Source organism: Tyto alba, unplaced genomic scaffold (assembly GCF_018691265.1).
Source record: "Tyto alba isolate M040663 unplaced genomic scaffold, T.alba_DEE_v4.0 Super-Scaffold_13, whole genome shotgun sequence".
In the NCBI taxonomy this organism is placed as follows: domain Eukaryota; kingdom Metazoa; phylum Chordata; class Aves; order Strigiformes; family Tytonidae; genus Tyto; species Tyto alba.
The window spans coordinates 31,559,497-31,576,424 of NW_024881275.1; the positions used below are offsets into that span (position 1 = coordinate 31,559,497).

Sequence of the window (16,928 nt, forward strand, 5' to 3'; positions counted from 1 at the left end):
AATACTTAGTCTGATAATCAGGCAGAAAGTGACAAAAGTTTAAAAAACAATAAAGAAAACAAATTTGGGTACAGTCTTCCATTAATGCAGCCACAATTATATCAGTAGGATTACAATTACAGGATCATCCCTAAGGACAAAAATAGTTCTGAAATGTATCTGTGATAAGCAAAACTTTTCCTCTAAACATCCTGGCCCCTAATATTTTCATAAAATGATTGATCAATAGCATGATGCAATGCTGTAGCACTTGTGGTTTTATCCATCTCTAATGCACATGTAATGATACTGCTTTATGCTTACTGCTATTGAATTTCGTCTGCCATTTTATTGCCTAGTCAGGCTGATTTATGTAGTCTTTCTTTAACTCTTCATAGTCCACTGAAATACCTGTAAGCTTTTCACACTCTTATTAACCCAAATCCTTACAACTGTGTTGAATGCAACATGACCCAGATTGAGGGAGGCCACATGTCTCTAAATCTTCTTAAAAACACTCAGTCTTTGCAAAAATTAACTTTCCCTTCTTACTCTTTCCTGCCCTTCCCCTCAGCTTTCCCCAGTTACTAGTCCCTCAGAGGACTTCCCCGCTTATCCAATGTGTGCAGTTTCTTTAGCAGCATTTGGTAAGGAAGCTTTCTGAAAGCTTTTTGAAAATCAAAGTGTACTATATTGACTGGCTCATTAGAGGTGAATGCTGTGAAATGAACCAAGAAGGGGAAATATAAATGGTACCATAAGCATGTAAAATGAATCATCATTAAGCAAGAAACAAAGGCCACAAAGGATTATGCAGGGGGGAAAAAAGTCAACCAATAGTAAAAGGCCTGTCAAACTCCCGCATCAATGCAGCTTTATGCCTATATGCACTATGTCTAGTTAAATTATGATCAGAACTGAAGGGCTGTCAAAACATACCCTTCCAGCATCAGGTAGATATAGAAAATTGTCTTTAGTCATGGCATTTGGGAAGGGGGAGGGAGAGAGGGGGGAGTTACTGCCATTGCACATGTCCCAGGGCATGTTGCCTCCCTGTGCCTTGTGGCAAGTCAGGTATGCTCAGCAGAACTGCACCTCTGCTAGCGCTCCAGCTCTTGCCTGGCCTGCATGGATCTTAGAAGTCACAGCCAAGGAGTATTACCATTTACCAGTCCATCTAAATCAGTCAGCTCTTGGGAATTCCAAGGGCTTTCCTCAGAGTCATAAAAAGAACTGGCCAAGTTAAGCAAAATATTACTGTTATTTGCTATTTATTATATTGTGTTGGTTAAAGATCCCTAAAGAGACTTGTCTTACTCCAGTACTGTAAAAGCAATATACAAGAAAACAGTGCTCCTCTTAACACACATAAGATTCTAATTTAAAAACAAAGCATGCAAGAGAAAGGTAGTTACTTGTAGTTAGTTGTCTTATTTCCAATTTCCTGATAGAAGCACTGAGGAAGTAAGGTGGCTTGCTCAGTCTTGTAGAAAACTTGGATTATAAATGAGTTTCTCTCTATACACAGCTATTCTTCCTTTTAAAAGAGCGTGCTTTGGGAGTCTTTGTAGCATGCACATCTTTCCTTTCATAGTCTGTTCAATCCTCATTTGGTTTTAATTCCTAGTCACCTCAGTAGGAACAGTGCCTAGATTACAAAGAGAATACTGATTTTACTACTTTCCTTTTCCTTAATGAAATCATTCATGTAAGTTTCATTTCTAGCCCAGAGAAAATAGTATTTAAGACTGAAATCAAGTTATGCCTTTATTGTGCAACTCAGTGAAAAGGACATTTCCATCATACTGTGGTATGTCATTGATCAGTCAAGATGCTTTAGTATATAACCTACTAACTTAAATAGAATGCATTTTTTTTTTGTAATTAAAGCTTTGAGAGTAAAACAAACAAACAAATTCTTCTTACTGAACTAATTGAAACTAAAATTGAGCTTCTGTGCTGCTGTGCTGAATCACTACAAAACCCATGACACCCAGTCTTCCATGCCCACTATAAAAACCTTTCCATATGTGGATCCAGCAGATTCCATGAAAGAAGGAATTTAAGGATAAATTCCTCAATTCTCTCCAAAATTTCTTGGGTTTTATTTGTCTCCCTTAGAGTAATGTTATAGCTACGGATTATAGTGTATTTCTCTCCCTATGTTACTTCATTGATCTTTTGGTTATGCTCTAACAACTAGAGTATGGCAAAACTAAAGCTCTGCAGAAATTTTGTAAAAAGTGAAATACCTATTATTTTTAACAAAGGCTTTAGCCAGTGAAAAGGAAGCAATGGTGGTTATCTTTTATCATTTAGTGCAGCATAATGCACAATCCAAAAGATAAGCCTTCTTTGTAGGCTTGTGCATAAACAGATAAAAGTGCTACATAAAAGCAAAAAGTGTTATCAGAAAGGAAACTGCTTTCTCACAGCAAATTTATATTGATATAATAAATATATATTTATTATAAAAATGCATATATAAAATATATATACACTATAGTATATATCTATTACATGTATGACATATATGTCATATTATATACATTACATACGTGTGTATATGTTACTATGTATACATATATAATGTATGTGTATGTGTATATGTATGCATAAGTATATGTATGCATAGATATGCATATGTATAATGTGTATATATATATATAATCAACCCCTCTCGTGCACTCTGTGTTCCAGAATAAATTACATTTTTTACTTCCTAGAACTCAAATGTTAGAAGCACAGTCCTTGCCAATTGTAGACGTTCTTTATGGACTTCACTAATAACAGATGTCTGCTCTTTCGTACTGCTCAGAATATTCAGAAGAAATAAATTTACTAAAACTCAAGCAATGAGTATACTGCTACTTGAAATCTACTCTCCTATATAGCTGAAATAATAAAAATAAGGATCAGGTATTTTCCCTTTTTATATAGAAGCTATATTTATGTTGGACTAAGCATAAGTTGAATTCAAACATCCTTTGATAGTTCTTTTGTTAAAAAATAAAGCTTGGCTTTCTCAGTCTGTTTTTAGATAATGCTTCTGATTTATTAAAGACTGCAGTTTCAGAGTAACCAATTTTTATATTACTGCAGTTCCAGAATTTTGTGACTATAACTGGAGGTAAGAACTTGTAATCAGCAAAGTTTTATCTGGGATGCTCAACCTGTACAGCAGAACTCTACAGTCTTGCTTTACTTGCTCAGTTTTATCTTCAGCTTTTTTTCAATATTGATTTGGATGGTGGAATAGGGAGGAAATTTAAAATCTGGAAGTTTATATGCGCTGTGGAGGGCAGGGTCACAACGGAGAAGTTAGAAGTCAGCCTGTCATGGAGCAGGTGCTAGCATGAACTTCTCAAAATTCCTGGATAATAACCGACTAAACTCTTCTGTAAAGGTGGGGACCTTCCCTGTTGTAGTGGACCAACAGCTAATTATTAATAGCTAATTACTCAATTACATCGTAACTCAATCCTGTTTCAGAAGATGAGTATTATGCTGGAATTTAGTAACAGGGCCGATATATGACCCTGGGAATAACTCATTTTTATTGCATTCTGCAGAGGTAAGGCTAGTGCCTAGTTATAAGACAAGTCAAGGAAATAAGAGCAAACAGGAGGTGCAGAAAACATTATCAATGAGGAAAGCTTAAAGAACTGGAATTATTTACTGTATATTACAGCTGGACTAACTGAGAAAGGCTTATTTTCATCAACACAGCAAGTCTTTCCCACTCCCTTCTCCCTGATCCTATCAGTAAATACTTCATTGTAAAAGACTTCACTCTGCCAGTACCAAGCCCCCTTCGTTTTCAGAATACCAGCTACCTCCTTGAGATTACCAAAGTTAAAACCAGAAAAAAACAACCAACCAACCAAACAAACAACCAAACAAAATAAGTGGTCGTTCAAGAATTAGCATCATCTTAGAATTAGTGTCTCCTTATCATTCATGTATATGAAAAAAAAATCGCATAGCTGTCAGGCTTGATAGGTATGTAGCCAGAACTCACCCCTTTAAACTGCAGTCTTTAAAACACATTCAGGTAAGTCCTGTCAGAAAGAACAATGTTCATATTATCTGCTCTCAGGGAACTAATTAGTAAGTGTGTATTACTTCATGGTTATTGGATTTGTTGTTACCAATTTTGACTTGGTTTTGGTGGATATTTTGCAATTATCCTTCCAGAAAGATATTTTTCTTTAAGAATAAATCGAATTGGTCAGGGAAGAAGAGATCACAAATAAGCATAAATAGTTAGTTCAAAGGTTTGTTTCACTACAACTTTTATCCAGTGTCAAAGCATCAGAGTCCCCATTGCAGTCCAGGTCAGGAAGTAATTACCTTAAGGACACGTGTATGGAAAAGAGACTCAGCTCTCATTGCAAGCTACAAGGAAGCATGCCTGGGGTGAAGCTGGCAACTGATATATGTGTAGCATAGATGGAGAATTTGAACCATGATGCTTCCAGGACCCTCTATGTTAAACCAGGAGCTACTGTATTCCCCGGCATACCCCAGAACAGTGAGGCTGCAGAGGAGGCTTAATTTGAACAACAGCTACTGCTTTTTAAGACACAAAGCACACATCTCTTTCTTTTTTGCCACTACTCTGAACACACTAAGCTTGTCATAAATTATTTGCTTTCACTTAGACTGCTCAGATACATGTACTGGATCATGGCACACACATGCTCGTTGTCGATGGTGAGTTACTCTGGGAGATTTTTCAGGTGCTCTCCCAGTGTTGAGTGTCAGGTGCCCACATGGAATGTAAACAGAATATAACCGTGCTTTTAATTCAAGCTTGCTGCCACCTCAGGGTGCAAAGACAAATGCTGGGGTTAGCCCCGCTCCTCACCTATTGACAGACTGCCCTCAGCCCTCACAGCGTGCGCACTGCTTCACAGCATGGCTGCCGTCACATTCATTAACCTATATTTAGAGGGATTGTCTTGAGCATAAATACTTCCCTTCAGCTCTTCAGAGAAAGATGCCAGGGGACATTATTCCCTCCTCCCAATGCAGAAAGAGGATGAGAAGACACTAAAGTCACAAGTTCTCCCTACCTTTTAACTTGCCTGTAAAATTGAGGGATTGAAAAGAACAAAGGAATAGGAACTGCAAGAGTGACAAATTTAAAATCTTCTGAGTGTTGTGGAAAAGCATTTCCCCTCCAGGAAATAGCCTCAAAGCCTCCGATTTTCTTGCCTTCCTGAAGATTTTTCTTATCCTTTAATCAGGGAGAGTCTGACAGTGTGGTTTGTGAAATGTATTGTTAAAAAAATAAGGTATTTTAGCTGTTGAAATGTGCATGCTGTGAACAGTTCAATTGAAAATAATTGTATTCTCATTTTCACAACTATGAAATTTATTGATAATAAGATTCACCTTTTAGCTAAACAGCACATAGAATCAAAGCGTAGCCTTCTACTCTGACCTGCAGCAGCGTTACTAAGTCAATGTGTGGAGCCTTTGGTGCTGCAGCTCATTAGAACTGCAGATCAAGCCATCACCATTAGAAAGTTTTGAGCTATGTCTCCTGGGAACAACCTACAGGCTGTCAGTAGACTTGCATGCACAGAGGCTTGTAATCATACAGTGAATGGGCAGCCGAAGTCATTCCTCTTGCATCAGATCTTTTTGGCCTGTGTCCTCTATATATTGAGAGATGGGGCAGGTATCAGTTTAAAAAATCTGTAAGTGTTTTAATTTGGCTTTATTTGATTCTTAGACGTGTGAGAAATAACCTTCTTTTTCTTTCTGACTGTAGCATGGGATGCACAGTTTCTGTGTCCGTAGAAGCTAGTTAATTAACATGTTCCAGCAGGATATTGATATTTCTTAAGCTATATGCACCTGTAGAATAAATGTTTTATGAATGGGGCACCAGAAGAAACAATATAAAAGAAACCTGAGCCAAAGCTATCACCTGTTCTCACAGTGGAGTGCACTGCCTTGCTATTGGCCAAGTGCCCTCTTGGTCTTTTCACATATATTTCCTCCCTTTTGCAAGATGGACAGTGTACAGAGTACCCTCTGTGTGACACTTTATAACAGCAAAAGAAGTCTGTGGGTTTCCCCTTGACATCCAGGAGTTGACCAAAGTGCTGCAAGCGTTCTCAAGTGAAAATAATAGAGAGATTTATCTCTGGCCAAAGAATTACTAACACATATTATTTATAAAGAGTTATGTCTCAGTTAGAGAGTTCTTTAAAATAACAAAAAAGGGAGAGACTCTTAGGAAGAAATTAATAAGTTAATCTATTTCTATGTGCAAGCATTTTTGTCAAACCTTGAGTGTACACTTTTGTGCATTAGAAAGTACAAGACTTGGTTAGATTTGCAAAATGAACAATGCCAGAGCTGTGAAGAAAATTCCTTACAGATGAAGTATAGTCCAACAGAGTTTTGTAACAAGTCACTTCAGCATCTCTTCAGCTAGGAATTAATTTTACAAATTTTCAGGAGATTTGCCTTTCTAGAAAGACAAGATGTATGTAAACAATACAGGGAACATTATTGCTAGAAAATGTCTTTGAATGATCAGTCGGGATCCCTTGACACAACACCAATTCTTTTTCCACGTTAGTGCAGTCTTATTTACATCACTGGAGACCATCAAAGTAGCTGACAGCCAAATGTGGCCCAGTGCTATTATTTGATCTGTCTGGAGGCTGTGAGTGGAATAACTCTGCAACAATTTACTCTGTCTGCAGAAGAGTTACTCCTGATGAAAAAGTCAATGGAAGTGTAGCAATCTCTCAGCTGGTGGCTCTGAATGAGCTAGTAAAAGGGGGCATGGTGCTGGGTGGGGTCCATGAAGGAGGAATCCAAGATTTCAATCAGTTGAGGTAAAGATTTACTGCAACACTACTGAAAGACAGCAACAGACAGGGTATATAGTGTGTGTGTGTGTGTAGTCACGCAGACCTTTAGAGGACTGACCGTTAGCTGGACTTAACACTGAAACTGTCGCCATCGATGCTATAGAAACAGATTACCATGGAAAACCCTTTAAGTAGTGTCTGTGTCTAAAAGATCAGTGTTTACAAGAGATGGGCACAGTGTTTATAGGAGGTGGTTTAAGTGCTAAGGTTATTTTCTACTTTATACATAGAGGATGAGAGTGCTCAAGTGCAGTACTTCAAACAATTTTGTTTTTTTCTTTTTCTTTTGTATCATCTTGTCAGCTGGTGTCTTATAATTTATTTAGATCAAATGATCTTTTCTGCTTAGTACTTTTTTTCTTTTTCCTCTGTCTCTAAAATGCAGGTGGTCCGACCGTACCAGACGATGTCCAATCCCATGAGTAAGTTGACAGTGCTCAACAGTATGCATTCTCATTTTATTTTGGCTGACAATGGCACTACTGGTAAATATGGAGCTGAGGTGAAACTTCGTAGACAACTGGAAAAGCACATTTCACTTCAGAAGATAAATACAAGTAAGTAACATTTTATTTGTTTTATAATTGCAATTATATCAAAGACATTATGAGTTTAAATAGGCAATAAGGTCTGTGTATTTTGGAGAGTAGTTCTGTCTAAAATGGTAAGTATGAGCTAATAAAAGCAAATAATGATGAACAAATGTTATAAAATTTGATTTTAGAGTACTGTGGGTAAGGGTGCAGCACAAATAGCTGAATTTGTTTTAAACAATATTTATCAAGGCTATTCTGGTTCAGCTTAGGTCTTTGATCCCCTGTCTTCTTAAAACTGTATACAGTTCTGTTCCCCTTCATTTTGTAAAGAATACAGTGGAATTAGTAGAGGTAGAAAAAATTGTCAAAATGTAAAAGAGAGCTTTTTATGATAAAGAGTTCACAGGTTAGAAGAGAGATGACTGAGATGTATAGAGTTATATAAAATCCTTCATGGTTGCAGGAGAAATAACTGAACATCTCAAGTGGTTCCAGAGCCATTGACATACAGAAGCAGAGAGGGTATCCCATGGAAGTGTTACTGTACGGTTGCACTATGTTTATTAGTTTTTCCTAGGTAACTGTCATCAGCTACAGCCAGAGGCAAAATATGAAGCTAGATGGTCCTTTCACATCACCTTTTACAATCATGATGAAATATTCTACACCATGATCACACTGAATCCCCAGGTTTTCTCTCAAAGTTGTATTTTTTTTCTTTTATATGTACCACTTTCCTACATAAAATGAAAAGTAAACAGTCACCTGAGTAAGCAATTCTGATTGGATAAAATAAAAGGTGATATCTCAGTATTAGTATTATTATTCTATAGTGTACAAATGCTTAATTTAGATGGGGATTTATTTTTTTCTAGATATTTTGGATTTTTTTTTCTTCTTCTATTTACAATCATTTCGTTTTTAGAAGCTTAGTGCCATCAAAAGAAAAAAGGATCAGCTCTAGCAATTAAACTCAGAGCATATATAGGGAAGAAATCCTTCTGTGGATTTTAGCCAGGCAGGAGTTTTTTTAGCCTCATGTGGTGGTTTGGGCCTGATCGGCAACCAACCACCACAGCTGGTCACCCACCTTCCCCCTCCCCACCTGGGAATGGGGGAGGGGATTAGAGGGGTGAAGGGAGACTCGCAGGCTGAGATAAGAACAGTTTAATAATGGCAATAAAACGAAAACAATAACGATGATGGCGGGGAAAACAAAAAGAGATATATAAACAGGCAATGTACAGCGGAATTGCTCACGACCCGCTGACCAATCCCCAGCCCGTTCCCGGCCAGCAACCCCGAGATACCAAGATCCCACAATCGCAACCCTGGAATCGAGAGAGAGAGAGCTCCTTCCCAACCACCCCTTCTTTATATAGTGAGCATGACGTGCCATGATATGGAATATTTCATTGGCCAGTTAGGGTCAGGTGCTGTGGCCGTGCTCCCTCCCTGCTCCCTGTGCCCTGGTGCACAGGCAGAACTTGGAGAGTCGGAGAGTCCTTGAAGTCTCGGTAGCAGCTGAAAACATCAGTGTGCTATCAGCATTCTTCTCACACCAAACCCAAAGCTAAATCCAAAACACAGCACTCATCTAGTCCCTGAAAAGGAATATTAACTCTATTTCAGCCCAAACTAAGACAGTATCCACCCCTTATTCCATATCATTTACGTTATGCTCAAGTTCCATATTACCCAGTACAGTCTAATTGATCGTTGTCCTTTCTCCTGGGTTTTAGGCATGTGCACACAGACATCGTTCCCTCAGTCACTGGGCCATCACTGCAGAATGTATCATAAGTTCATTTGGTTCATAACTTTGCATTCCATATGTCATAATAGTCTTTTAAGGCTGGAAGGGTGATTCTTGGTCAGTAGGGAATAGGTGACCAGGTGACCTTGCAGAAGGAAGGCATGCAGTCCCTGTTACAGTTGGAACGGGTGGCTGATGCATCCGACACCGTCTGTATTCATGGTCTATGGGAGTCATTGGGCATCGGTTGCTGAAGCCAATCCTTACTTTGAGTTCATGTGTTCCTTCATGAATACAATGACATTATATAATATGTGTTAATCATAGTGATGCATTGATAGGGCGGTTTGGTGATTGACCTAATACAGTTCAATTTATTGGCTATTTTCACCTAACATTAAGTCCCCTTGAGGCACACGTTTGACTTCACCATTTTCCTGCATTACCCACCAAGTGCACCCAGGTCCTTGTGCAAAGGTAATCCCATGTATGGGCTTATCTTTACCTGAAGTGGGAATAACCCAGACAGTCTTTCCTAGCATGTTGTTAAGGTGTACTACTGGGACTTTATCTCCATGTACAGTACGCAGAAGGTTGGACTGGGCAGGGCCAGCCTGGTTGGTAGATCCTCTAGTATTGACTAACCAGGTGGTCTTTGCTAAATGTGTGTCCCAGTGTTTAAAAGTCCCACCTCCCATTGGTCTCAGCATGGTCTTTAGTAACCCATTATACCGTTCGATTTTGCCAGAGGCTGGTGCATGATAGGGAATGTGATATATCCACTCAATGCCATGTTCTCTTGCCCAGGTGTTTATGAGATTATTTCGAAAATGAGTGCCATTATCTGACTCAATTCTTTCCGGGGTACCGTGTCGCCACAGGACTTGTCTTTCAAGTCCCAGAATAGTGTTCCGGACAGTGGCATGGGGCACGGCATATGTTTCCAGCCATCCAGTAGTTGCTTCTACCATTGTAAGCATGTAACGTTTGCCATGTCGAGTTTGTGGAAGTGTGATGTAATCAATCTGCCAGGCCTCCCCATATCTATACTTTAACCATCGCCCTCCATACCAAAGAGGTTTCAACCTCTTAGCTTGCTTGATGGCAGCACAGGTCTCACATTCATGGATAACCTGTGATATAATGTCCATAGTTAAGTCCACCCCTCAGTCATGTGCCCACCTATATGTTGCATCTCTTCCTTGATGGCCTGAGGCGTCATGGGCCCATTGAGCCATAAACTTTTCACCCTTATGTTGCCAGTCCAGATCCACTTGAGCTACCTTAATTTTAGCAGCTTGGTCTACTTGATGGTTGTTTCGATGTTCTTCGGTCCTTGATTTTTGGGTACATGAGCATCTACATGACGTACTCTCACAGACAAGTTCTCTACCCGAGCAGCAATATCTTGCCATAAGTTGGCAGCCCAGATGGCTTTGCCTCTACACTGCCAGCCACTTTGTTTCCACTTCTGCAGCCACCCCCACAGAGCATTTGCCACCATCCATGAGTCCATATAGAGATAGAGCATTGGCTATTTTTCTCACTCAGCAATATCTAGGGCCAGCTGGATGGATTTCACTTCTGCAAACTGACTGGATTCACCTTCTCCTTCAGCAGCTTCTGCGACCCGTCGTGTGGGGCTCCACACAGCAGCCTTCCACTTCTGATGTTTCCCTACAATGCAGCAGGACCCATCAGTAAACAGAGCATATCTCTTCTCATTATCTGGTAGTTCATTATATGGTGGTGCCTCTTCAGCACGGGTCACCTCTTCCTCTGGTGACATTTTAAAATCTTTGTTTTCTGGCCAATTTGTGATTAATTCTAATATTCCTGGGCGGCTGGGGCTTCCTATTCGAGCCCGCTGTGTGATGAGTGCGATCCACTTACTCCACGTAGCATCAGTTGCATGATGTGTTGAGGGGACCCCTCCTTTGAACATCCAGCCCAGTACTGGCAGTCGGGGTGCCAAGAGGAGCTGTGCTTCTGTACCAATCACTTCTGAAGCAGCTCAGACCCCTTTGTATGCTGCCAGTATCTCTTTTTCAGTTGGAGTATAACGGGCTTCAGATTCTCTATATCCTCGACTCCAGAATCCCAGGGGTTGACCCCGAGTCTCTCCTGGTGCCCTCTGCCAAAGACTCCAGGTAGGGCCATTCTCTCCGGCTGAGAGCCGTAGAGAACGTGTAGAGCATGCTTTTAACATCTTGTCCTGCCCAAACCGGGCGAAGGCTTACTGCATGAACTATTTTGTGTTTAATTTGTTCAAAGGCCTGCTGTTGCTGAGGGCCCCATAAAAAATCATTTTTCTTCCGGGTCACTTGATAGAGAGGGCTTACAATTTGACTGTAATTTGGAATATGCATTCTCCAGAAACCCACAACACCTAGAAAAGCTTGTGTTTCCTTTCTGCTGGTTGGTGGACACATAGCCGTTATTTTATTAATCACATCCATCGGAATCTGACGACGTCCATCTTGCCATTTAATTCCTAAAAACTGAATCTCCTGTGCAGGGCCCTTGACCTTACACCACTTTATGGCAAAGCCAGCTTTCAAAAGAATTTGCACTATTTTTTCTCCCTTCTCAAAAACTTCTTCTGCTGTATTCCCCCATACAATGATGTCATCAATGTATTGTATGTGTTCCGGAGCTTCACCCTGTTCAAGTGCAGTATGGATCAGTCCATGGCAAATAGTGGGACTGTGTTTCCACCCCTGAGGCAACCGATTCCAGGTGTATTGGACACCCCTCCAGGTGAAAGCAAACTGTGGCCTGCACTCTGGTGCTAAAGGGATTGAGAAGAAGGCATTGGCAATATCAATTGTGGCGTACCACTTGGCTGCCTTTGACTCGAGTTCATACTGAAGCTGTAGCATGTCTGGCACAGCAGCACTTAACGGTGGTGTGACTTCATTCAGGCCCCGATAGTCCACTGTCAGTCTCCACTCTCTGTTGGACTTCCGCACTGGCCATATGGGGCTGTTAAAGGGTGAACGAGTCTTGCTGATCACCCCTTGGCTCTCGAGTTACCGAATCAGTTGGTGAATGGGAATTACAGAGTCTCGGTTGGTGTGATATTGCCGTCGGTGCACAGTTGTAGTAGCAACTGGCACCTGTTGTTCTTCAACTCTCAGCAGCCCCACAGCGGAAGGATCCTCCGACAGACCGGGAAGAGTGGACAGCTGTTTGATTTCCTCTGTCTCCAAGGCAGCTATACCAAAAGCCCACTGGTAGCCTTTTGGGTCCTTGAAATACCCTCTTCTGAGGTAATCTATGCCAAGAATACATGGGGCTTCTGGGCCAGTCACAATGGGATGTTTTTGCCACTCATTCCCAGTTAGGCTCACTTCAGCCTCCAACACAGTCAGCTCTTGGGACCCCCCTGTCACTCCTGAAATACAAATAGGCTCTGTTCCTTTAAAATTCGATGGCATTAGGGTGCACTGGGCACCAGTGTCCACCAGAACCTTGTACTCCTGGGGGTCAGATGTGCCAGGCCATCGAATCCACACAGTCCAGTAAACCCGGTTGTCCCTCTCCTCCCCCTGGCTGGAGGCAGGGACCCTCTAGTATCCATTATCAATGAAGGGGTTAGTGTAGTCTGTGCGGGTCTCAGTCTCATCTCAGTTACTTACTTCTTGTAAGTACGAACCAGGAGTCCTCCTCATAGGATCAGCAGCCAAGTCAACCCTCCTGCTCAGTCTGGGCAACTGATTACTGGAGACTGGAGCAGCATTTCTCCTGAAAGAACCTTGATTTTTAGCCATTCTTCCTTCTAACTCTTGAACTCGCTCTCTTAGAAGGTAGGTAGGTTTCCTATCCCATTTCCTCACGTCCTCTCCATGGTCGCGCAGGTAATACCATAGGCCCCTCCGTGGTGTATACTGTCTCTCTTGAGTAGGGAACCATCTGCTCCTGATAGCTGAGACTTTAGTCCATGCAGGCGGAGAGTAAGACATGTCCTCTTTGAGTTGGCGGGATAGTTCCTTTAGTTCTTTCACGGCTGCGATGATGGAGGGAGAGAGACTTTCATCATAGTTCCGGAGTCAACACATGAGCTCATCCACAGTTGTTCCGTCTTCGTCTTGCCAGTCCATTACTGATAATACATTGGCATGTGATGATGGCGCGCTCCGTACCAACTTCCGCCACATGGGCCGGGTGCATTGGACTTCATCTGGGTCTGTGGGTAGCTGTGCATCATCTGGGTCAAAATAAACCGTTTCCCGCACGGCTAGTTCCCTCAAGTATTGGATGCCTCTCTCCATGGTTGTCCACTTGTTTGAATGACATACAAGATCTTCCTTGAAGGGATATCTGTCCCTTATGCCTGACAGAAGTTGCCTCCAAAGACTGAGGGTCTGTGTCTTTCTTCCAATTGCATTGTCAGTGCCTGCTTCCTTAGACAGGGATCCAAGCTGCCTGGTCTCCTTCCCCTCTAATTCCACACTGTTGGCCCCGCTATCCCAGCATCGGAGCAGCCAAGTAAGGAGATGCTCACCTGGCTGGCGGCTGAAATCCTTCCGCATGTCTCACAGCTCACTCAGGGATAGCGATCGGATGACTACCACTGGCTCTGCCTCCTCCTCTTGTTCTCGTGATGGCCCTGGTTCATCCTCATCCTTTACAAGGCGGGGTGTTTTCTTTGTATATTTCTTCTTCTGTACAGGAGCAACTGACACAGTCGTGGGTTGGTTCTCTGGTTCACCCGCAGTACCTGTTGTAGGGGTCGGATTAGCTGCAGTGTCTGTTGCCAGAGTTTGAGTAGCTACAGTGTCTGTTGCCAGAGTTTGAGCGGCTGCAGTATCTGGTGGGGGTGTTGGAGTGGCTGCAGTGCTTGTTGTTTTGTTCTCTGATCCAGAGACCTCTTTTTTTTGAGGGCACTGTATACTGGTGAGCAGGGCTTGGTAGGCATGGGCCAGTCCCCAGCATGTTGCCGTGATCCGCGTCTCTCTTGAGTTATCAGGATGACAGCATATCTTTTCTAAATATTTTACTAGCTTCTCAGGATCCTGCACTTGTTCAGGGGTGAAGTTCCAGGACACCGGGGGTGCCAACTGTCCTAAGTACTTGCCCATGCTATCCCACACCCCCAGCCACTCATAACCCTCCAACCTTGGGGGGATCTCCGAGTGATGTTCAGAAATAGTCGCTTAATCCTTATCCTAAACACAACCTGAACAGCCTTTAGGAACATGACAGCTCCCAGCAGTGAGACAGCAACATTAGTGTGAATATCCCAAGGAATTTCAAAACTCCCAACATACTCAAACACATTTGTGAATAGCCTGGTGAAGAAGGAAATGGAAGACGATATCTCCTCTATGGTCTGGCTCTCCGCAGAGAAAAGGGAGAGAGTGTAATTGTTAACCCATTCCACTAGCTGACCTCCCACATGCACAAATGATAACCATGCTGAGTACAAATACCAGACTAATCTCAGGACTGACAACCTTATCGTGCCATAAATCAGTATTACATAGTACAGCAAAGCAACAATCTGAATCCAACTCCCATGGGTGATAAGCAGCAGCATGGGGAATATATATGGCAAGTAAGGTGACATATAACACAACTGTAACAAGAAAGACCACAATTCCAGGAACCATTCGATCGACATTATAGCAGGATAAGCAGTCGACATTTTAACAAATTCAGAAGAGCACACAAATCAACCTGTTGTTATCTCAATCCTTCGTGCCCCACGTTGGGCACCAAAAACTGTTGTGGTTTGGGCCTGATGGGCAACCAACCACTGAAGCTAATAACCCTCCCTTCCCCCTCCCCACCTGGGAATGGGGGAGGGGATTAGAGGAGTGAAGGGAGACTCGCAGGCTGAGATAAGAACAGTTTAATAATGGCAATAAAACAAAAACAATAACGATGATGGCGGGGAAAACAAAAAGAAATATATAAACAGGCAATGTACAGCGTAATTGCTCACCACCCGCTGACCAATCCCCAGCCCGTCCCCGGCCAGCGACCCCGAGATACCAAGATCCTGAAATCGCAATCCAGGAAGCGAGAGAGAGAGAGAGCCCCTTCCCGACCACCCTTCCTTTATACAGTGAGCATGACATTCCATGATATGGAATATTTCACTGGCCAGTTAGGGTCAGGTGCTGTGACCGTGCTCCCTCCCTTCTCCCTGTGCCCTGGCGCACGGGCAGGACATGGGGAGTCGGAGAGTCCTTGAAGTCTCGGTAGCAGCTGCAAACATCAGTGTGCTATCAGTGTTCTTCTCACACCAAACCCAAAGCTAAATCCAAAACACAGCACTCATCTAGTCCCTGAAAAGGAATATTAACTCTATTTCAGCCCAAACTAAGACACCTCACAAACCAACCTCATTGTTGTACCTGTATAAGCTACCTCTAGAAATGAAAATTGATGTCATTTTTCAAAAGTGATCATATGCACAGCCTCTCTGCAGATAACTTAATGTAAACATGCGATTTTGAGGCCAGGAACAGTGACAGTTTTGTGACATAGGCACTTGAAACTGCATTGAGACGAGGAAACACATTTACACTCTCAGACACCAGATGATAATGAATTACAGTCAGGCCCAGTGAGGTAAGCTAGTGTGTTGGTTGTGCTTGATAAAGCTTACTGTATGATGAGTATAGTCTCAGCTTAAATTAAAATGGTGTACTATTTACACCTTTCAACACCACTGCACAACCTACATATATTACAGGCTTATTTTTTTTATGATATCAGAGTATATATTACTTTTTCTCAGAGAGCAGTGTGGAGGTATGCACAAATGCATCCTGTGTGGTGTCTGCATGTCTATGTGTTTCCTTAGCAGATGGAGAGAGTATGATCTAGTCCGAGATTGATCAGCAACAAAAATTCACATTTGAAAATGGCATATACTGTGTAATCAAACTATAGAAAACTGTGCTGTAAATAATAATAATAATAATAATAATAATAATAATAATAATAATAATAATAATAATAATAATAATAATAATAATAATAATAATAACTATTTTGAAGACATTTATAAGAAAAATGTGAGCTTTTGCAGTTTACAGAACAGTACTGTGTTGGGGAAATCTTTATGTTAAAAAATAAAACTCTTTAGAGAGATATAATTTAATTCAGGTTTGGACAAAGGCTTATCTGTTGAAAAGTTATTGATGGATGAACCTCCAAACTTCGGTGGTTCAAGTCAAATGCTTGCCTGACCTCTTCAAACACCTACAAAATATGAAGGATTTCTCTTTTCTGGTTTTCCACTGCAGCCCCCTGCTCCCACCCCTCAGGAGTATGTATCTTCCTTTTCCCTTTTCTCTGTGATAGAGTCTCTCTGTTGTTGAACCTCTACCTCACAAGTCTCTCTCTCTTATTAACACAAAAACACTGGGGTGTCACAACAGTGCTTAAAAATAGAAATGTGAGAGAACTGCTGGGAAGGAAGGTTCCTGTTAAGATTTCTGTCTTGGTGCAGACACATCCATAATGTTTCTGCCTCGTTTTGTTTTCCTTTGTTTTAAAAGGTGACTGAGTCCTGCCCAGCCTCTAGTTAATAGGAAGGTGACCATATGGATAGAAGAAGGACCACCTGCCCTGTTGGGTCAGCCAAACAGATGGCCACTTTTTGGTGCCTTGCCTTACCCTCATTCCTAGCAGAGCAATGGAGCTCCTTGGCCCTGTACATGCAGGGGTGCTGCTGCAGAGCGACCTTCATGCAAACAGGAGTGTGTGCAGCCATTCATGTGTGTCCTTACTTACCATTTT

General features: G+C 41.8%; 1 protein-coding gene across 6 annotated transcripts in view; it reads left to right on the forward strand.

Moving 5' to 3' along the window:
- The window catches only part of TRPM3 (transient receptor potential cation channel subfamily M member 3), a 288,168-nt gene that overhangs the window by 150,112 nt on the left and 121,128 nt on the right, over positions 1–16,928 (forward strand). For all 6 annotated transcript variants that reach the window (XR_004409582.2, XR_004409581.2, XM_033010188.2 and 3 more), the window contains exon 6: positions 7,264–7,435. Coding sequence is in view for 4 of the 6 variants with exons in the window: in XM_033010188.2 (XP_032866079.1) it covers positions 7,264–7,435 (172 nt within the window). In the remaining 2 variants the exon portion in view is untranslated. The remainder of the gene's footprint in view (positions 1–7,263; positions 7,436–16,928) is intronic.